We start from the raw sequence: 7,221 nt of genomic DNA, 5'->3' as shown, positions 1-7,221 counted from the left end.
CAATTAGTTTGATTCTTTTTGTGCGGAGCATGGAATTATCCATGAGAGGAAGACTCCCTACTCACGTCAGTCTAATGGGGTGGCCAAAAGAAAGGCGATAATGACTACGTGTCATGTACTAAACCGTGTTCCCATAAAGAACACAACCATTACTCCATTTGAGAAATGGGAAAGTAAAAGACTAAAATCTTCGTACTTGGGGTTGCTTGGCGAAAGTGAATGTGCCAATACCCAAAAAGCGCAAGCTTGGACCAAAAGCCGTGGATTGTGTTTTTCCGGTATATGCATTTCATAGCATTGGATGTAGATTTTTGATAGTGAAATCTGACGTATCCGATATGATGTTGGTACAATTATGGAGTCGAATGATGCGACTTTCTTTGAGGACATCTTTCCCATAAAAGACATGCCTAGCTCATCAAATCAAGAGATGCATAGTTCATCAAGTCAGGAGTTAATTAGCATTCATGAATCTACCATTGCGATAGAACAGTATGATAATTATATGGAGAAAGATAATGAAGCTCCCAAAAGGAGCAAGAGACAGAGGATTGCAAAGTCCTTTGGTCATGATTTCACTGTGTACCTCTTGGATGATACTCCCACTTCTATTTCAGAAGCCTATGCATCTCAGGATGCTGACTACTGGAAAGAAGTTATCCGTAGCGAGATGGATTCCATCTTAGCTAATGGAACTTGGGAGGTTACTGATCATCCTTATGGGTGCAAACCTATAGGATGCAAGTGGGTGTTCAAGAAAAAGCTTAGGCCTGATGGTACTATTGAAAAGGCGAAGACTTCTTTGATATATACTCACATGTAGCTCGACTGACCACTATTCGAGTACTACTTTCCTTGGTTGCCTCACATGGTCTTCTCGCTCATCAACTGGACGTTAAGACAACTTTCCTAAATGGAGAACTCGATAAGAAAATTTATATGGAGCAGCCCGATGGATTTGTAGTAGATGGTTCGGAAGGAAAGATGTGTATGTTGTTGAAGTCTTTGTATGGTCTTAATCAAGCACCTAAGCAGTGGCATGAAAAGTTCGAAAGAACCTTAACCGCTGAAGGATTTCTTGTAAACGAAGCTAACAAGTGTGTATACTATCGCCATGGTGGGGGTGAGGGAGTTATCCTTTGTCTCTATGTTAGTGACACATTGATATTTGGGACCAGCCTTACTGTCATTAAGGTGGTTAAAGAATTCCTATCTCACTGCTTTGAGATGAAGGACTTAGGAGTAGCTGATGTAATCTTAAACATCAAGCTTCTCAAGGATGATGGTGGTGGGATTACATTTCTTCAATCCCGCTATGTGGAAAGGATATTGAGTCACTTCGGGTATAGCGACTACAAGTCTTCTCCAACATCTTATGATCCTAGTGTGCTAATTCGAAAGAACAAAAGAGCTGCTAGAGATCAATTGAGATATTCTCAAATCATTGGCTCGCTTATGTATTTAGCCAACGCCACGAGGCCTGACATCTCTTTTGTTGTAAGCAACTTGGCTCGATTTGTATCAAGACCTAGAGATGTTAATTGTCATGCTCTTGAGAGAGTGTTACGCTATTTGAAAGACACTGCGAGCTATGGCATTCACTATACTAGGTATTCAAGGGTACTTGAGGGTTATAGTGATTCCAACCGGATCTATGATGTTGATGAGACTAAGACCACGAGTGGTTATTTGTTTACACTTGGTGGTGGCACTATTTCCTGAAAGTCTTGCAAGCAGACCATCTCAACGAGGTCAACAATGGAAGCAGAACTCACACCACTAGACAATGCCAATATTGAAGCAGAGTGGCTTCATGAGCTCTTGATGGACTTACCTGTGGTTGAGAAACCAATACCCGCTATTCCTATAAACTAAGATAACCAAACTGCGATCATCAAAGTAAACAGTTTTAAGGATAATACGAAGACATCAAGGCATGTGAAAAGAAGATTGAAATCTGTCAGGAAAATGAGAAACTCCGGAATTATTGCAATTATATCGAAACGTCTAGAAACTTGGCAGATCTTTTCACAAAGGATCAATCACGAAATGTGATAGAGAATGCATCGAGGGAGATGGGGTTGGGACCCACACTATGAGTTTCCCACGGTGATAACTCACTCTATGTGATCGGAGATCCTGTGAATTAGAGCTTGTAGACAAGCTGTTGGTTAGCTGGGAGGAGAATATCCCTACAGTGAATTTACCCTCTCCGTGAAGATGCAATACTCTCATGATCTGCATGGCATGTTGATATTTATCTTAATGTGTTCTAAGTGGCTTACTCAAAGAAAGATGTTGTCCTTCAGAACATCTTCTGAATAACACACATATATCGGTGTGATTGTTAAACGTCGCAATCTATGAGAGTTGGGTACTCTCTAATAAACTCATGAAATACCCTGGAGTATGACGTATAAGCTCCACACCGCGAGGAAGCCTTCGCGACAGCGTTGTATTGGTCTAAGCTTTGTGTGAAGTTAGTTCGCAGAAAACTTGTAGTTCAAGGCGTAATCCACTATTGAAATTGCAAACTAGTGTAATATGAAGTTCTTAGTGGAAGTTCAACTTAACAGTCTTCACTGCGCACCGGTATATAAAACAATGTTCTAGAATAATGGTATTAAATGTGCCAATGAGACTTTGTGGGGATTGCAGGAATTTCGCCTTGGGTCTTAGCCCATGTCCCAATACAAATTCTGAAATTCTCTTGGCCCATGTGGGAATGGCAAGGGGGGGACTAAAGTTTAGTCCCACATTGCTAGTTGAGAGAGAGTTGGAGTGGTATATAAGGTGGACTGTTCTAGTCCTTGTAAGTGAGTGAGAAGAGAGAGATCCCTCGCGCACTCCTCCTCCTCCGCCGCTCGCCTCACCTCGCCTCGCCTCAGCACGACGGGTTGCGGGAATCTTGCCGAGCCGAGTTTATCTTTTCTTTGTTCAGAAAATTAATTGTGTGATCAATTAGAGTCATTAACGGTCGCGTTAACGCAGCCGTTCGTTCTGGTTTTTCTGGTTCGTGGACTCGGACGTGGGTTGCACCCCACTAACTTCTCGAATGGACTATGTAAGCATGGACGCGAACTTTAGCCTGTACGAGACATCATATGCGACCGCCTCTTTCCAGTTCATTGCACCGTCGCCTCCTTCGTCTTCCTCATCCCGTCCTTCGGCGTGCACCGAGCGGCGGGACAGTAGGCCTCCGGAACCCTGCATCTCGTAGATCTGTATGGGTGAGGGGCAATCGGGTTTTTGGGAAGCACTTACGCGCGACTACTGGCAACACGGCGTCGTCCAACAACGAGTTCACGAACGACGACTTCTTCCCGCACATCGACAACCTCTTCGGCAACCTCAACATGGGCGACAACGTCAACATCGCCGCTGCTGCTGCTACGGCTAACGTTGGACGGTATGCGTTTCTGTCCTACTCGTTTCAGATCTTGCTAGAATTTTTAGTAGTGTTGTTTGAAGTAGATGCGATAGGTTTGCCTTATCTAGATGCTATTGCATGATTAGCTCATTTGTTGTTTCTGTAGTCATAATTTGTCAAATATTAGTTTAGATTAATTCATATGATAATTTGCTTATATATTCAACAAGTATAGCATCAAAGACACCAATTCACGAGAAGATCATAAAAACCTGGCGATAAATCTGAAGTTCGTACATCCCTACTACTGCAAATTACAACACCACCATTACACCAACAGTCTCTCGCAGAAAATCGCTACAGAACATGCATATGGCTAGCCGGTTCAGCACTCTGAACCTCCCATGAGTTTCGCTGTCCATCTACCTTAAGTCCTTACCAAGCTACTAAAACAAACAGATTACATCGACAAATCGGCAATGGGGAGTTCTGGTGATGGATCGACGCAATCACCACTTGTAGCGGCGGTAGATGGCGGCGGCGTGGGCGTTCTTGTAGGCGCTGCAGCCGACGAGGTAGAGGAAGACGAGCGAGACGGTGGCGACGACCAGCGCGATGTTGGCCTTGTGCCACTGCCTGCGCAGCGTCGCCAGGAGGCCCGCGCGGCAGGACTCGCACTCGTAGCACAGCTGCGCCGGGTCGTTGCTCCACCGCCCGCAGTCCGCGTCGGCGGCGGGCCGCGCCGGGTTCGTCCACACCGTCGGGCTCACGTAGCCGAACCCGCACACCGACGGCGGCTTGCAGCAGCCCGACTGCATCCACACCAAAAGAAACACGAGAGCTTTCGTCAGTCGTCAGAAATTCAGAGTCCACGTTTCACCATAGTTATGTTGAGAAATTTTTCAGGGATTTATTAACCATCCTGCAACATTGCCTTGGCTGGATCTGAAGCATAGTCTTTTCTATTTAACCAACCACTACCATACTATAATTTCTAGAGATGCATGAACAAACTGATACTGACAGACCAAAGCTCCGGACCTCGCGGCGGTACAGAGACAGACAAACTCTCTGCAGATGAGGACATCGAGATGCTGCGTGCGTCCACTCAGTTCCAGCGCAAGAACCGAGCTCAAGTGCCGTAATGCTAGCTTAATTAACACAAGACTCTAGAACAAATCACACGCTCCCACGCGCCGACCCATGCGACCCTTGTCTCTGTCGCCGTCCCTTCCATCGACCGATCCACGATTGTACTCCATTATTAATAGTCTCACTAGGATTGCTACAAATCCCTGTGGTAAGCTAGCTTTATATCAGGTCCGAGAATGCAGCAAAAAGAAAAATAGCATAAGCAAAGTAATTGTCAATTGTTACTCAATTATATTCGCTGTCTAAATCACTGTCAGGTTTGCTCGAGACAAAGCTTAATACATGGACCTACGCACTGATGATTCCTCTCCAGACCATTTGTCATTTTTCGCACTGGGCAAAGCGGGATGGCCTACATTACAGTGACAGTGACCAATGTTCAACGTGCCCAGTCAGAAAGTTGTCATCTGATTCCCCTCCTCATCTAGTAGCATCTCTGGAGTTCAAGATAGCCCGATGATGCCCCAGATCCTTCTAAAGCACATTTCAACATCTTGTTTCAGCTACAAGTGTCACTACCAACGACAACGAGCTAGTCCGCTCACATCACAGGTATCGCAAGATTTTCATTCCGAACAGTGGGAGTACAGTGACACGAATTTTGTGGAATCCTATGTTTGAGAAGGTCATATTGGTAAATCCATGGCTAAGCTATGATACTGTATAGTCTTGCGGATAAGAAAAAATAAATGCAGTGACGAGATGCAGCAAGATTGTTAAGGTGGTGGTGGTGATGAGCAATACATACCTGGAGCGGGGTGAGGCTGGACTGGTAGAACTGGTCGGCGGTGACGAAGCTGGCCTGGCGCGCAAGCTTCTTGCAAGTATCAGAGACGGCGAGGCAGGACTTGATCCCCTCCCAGCGTCCGGGGTCGTCGGAGACGTAGCCGCGGAGCCACATGGAGAAGCCGTCGAGGCGGTACTCGTCGTACGCGCGGCCCAGCACAGGGTAAGCCCCGGAGCCGCGGGTGACGGCGAAGGCGAATGCGAGGAGCGCGATGAGGAGGACGATGAGCAGGCCCATGGCGAAGAGGTAGAAGGCGAGTAGGCGGCGGCGGTTCCAGTAGGCGCCGACGAAGCCCGCGAGCGCGGCGAGGAGGATGAGGCCGCCCAGGATGGCCACGGGCCAGCGCGCCAGGCGCGCGCACTCCTCGCCCTGCGCCGACGCGAACCAGATCCCCGACGCGATGACCGGGACGGCGCAGATCAGCGCCATCAGCGTCACGCACGCCGTGATGTTGTTGCTCACCGCCATGGCGCCGGGCTCGAGCTGCGGCTCTCTCCGGCGGCCGTGCTTGCCTGTGCTGTTTATTCTTGGCGTGGCGCGGGGTGCCTGGCTGCTGTGCGGGCGTGGGTGGGGAGAGGATGGGCGATGGCATAAAAGGGCTTTGTGGTCTAGGCGGAAAGGTGGCAGGGGTTTATTGCACTGACGTGTGGGCCCGGGTAAAAGCGTGGAGCCCCTCTGGTCACTGCCGACGTGCTCTGACAGCGTTTGTGTGGGAGGCTGGGATTGCTTGGACGATTCTGGACTTCTGATATGGTACGGGCATGGCTGCTTTGATTTTCTCACATGCCACGTCGACCCATTAGCCACGAACGGAAAATAAAAACAGATAAAACTTATAAAATCTGGGAAGAAAAGGAGATGGAAAGATTAGCAGTATACTATGTACCAGTAGGCTGAGAAGTATGGTGTGTTGGCTAGTATAATGGCCGGATGATGAATGACACCATGATCAATCATTTCAGTGTGCAAACAGGCAAGAACCGGTGCGCTTTGCTTCTTTTCACCTGGCCGCACACACTACACACTCTACATTGACTCCAAGTGCAGAGATCATGTATATATTTCCAAGGTACGGATATGAGCAGATGGAAGGTTTGCGTATATAAATTCATACCTCCTCAAGCCAAGAACTTCAAAATAAGAACATCGATCACCAACGCGCTTGCCTCCCGGGTCGCTCGCGCGAGCAACTTTAGAAGGGCTTGAACCCCTAGTTGAAGAAGCCACTGCCACCATCCTCTCCTAGCTGTCACCGCTGCCGGCGGCGACACCCATCCTTCAAAGGTGGAGGGAGCGCCCCCGGCTCCTTGTCTTCGCGCGAAGATGGGCGGTGGGTCATGCAGAGGTTGAGTGGAGCTACGGCCATCACGCCGGTGCGGCCGGGCCTTGGCCGCAATGCTTAGGTGTGTGCGTCCGGTGACGCTGTGGCGGCTGCAGGGCCCGATTTGGGTTCGATTTAGGCCCCCTTCAGGCCCGGTCTAGGCCACTTTCGTGTAGGGTTATGCTAGGGCTAGCGCGATGGAGGTTGCTGGTGCGTCGGTGCACCGATGCAACAGCTTTGGCGTGGATGACTTGCTGGTGGAGTAGAATCGCGAGGGCCTGGTCTGGGTCCGCCCAGGGTACGGTCTGGCAGGCCGCGGCCTCCTTGCATCAGTGGTGTTTGATGTCTACGGGTGCTTCTATTCTGGTAGACAGTGTTGGGCCTTCAAGAGCAGAGGTTTGTAGAGCAGCAACAAGTTTCCCTTAAGTGGATCACCCAAGGTTTATCGAACTCAGGGAGGAAGAGGTCAAAGATATCCCTCTCAAGCAACCCTGCAATCACGATACAAGAAGTCTCTTGTGTCCCCAACACACCTAATACACTTGTCAGATGTATAGGTGCACTAGTTCGGCGAAGAGATAGTGAAATACA

General features: G+C 48.5%; 1 protein-coding gene across 1 annotated transcript; it reads right to left on the bottom strand.

The window, feature by feature from the left end:
• Window positions 1–3,620: 3,620 nt before the first annotated feature.
• LOC127307756 (tetraspanin-2) lies at window positions 3,621–5,892 on the bottom strand. The gene is made up of 2 exons (XM_051338516.2): window positions 5,271–5,892; window positions 3,621–4,182 (listed from the first exon to the last, which is right to left on the bottom strand). Exons 1-2 carry the CDS (start codon window positions 5,775–5,777, stop codon window positions 3,880–3,882), a joined length of 810 nt encoding a protein of 269 aa, XP_051194476.1. The 5' UTR covers window positions 5,778–5,892; the 3' UTR covers window positions 3,621–3,879.
• Window positions 5,893–7,221: the final 1,329 nt, after the last annotated feature.

Source organism: Lolium perenne, chromosome 6 (assembly GCF_019359855.2).
Source record: "Lolium perenne isolate Kyuss_39 chromosome 6, Kyuss_2.0, whole genome shotgun sequence".
Taxonomy (NCBI): Eukaryota; Viridiplantae; Streptophyta; class Magnoliopsida; order Poales; family Poaceae; genus Lolium; species Lolium perenne.
Note: the sequence above shows the minus strand (reverse complement) of the source record. Positions and strands in the feature narration are given on the sequence as shown.

Excerpts from the sequence above, each read along its gene's own strand:
- LOC127307756 (XM_051338516.2), bottom strand. The coding sequence starts at position 5,777 with ATGGCGGTGAGCAACAACATCACGGCGTGCGTGACGCTGATGGCGCTG. Across the intron at positions 4,183-5,270 it reads CCAGCCTCACCCCGCTCCAG|TCGGGCTGCTGCAAGCCGCC; the intron begins GTATGTATTGCT and ends GTGTGGATGCAG.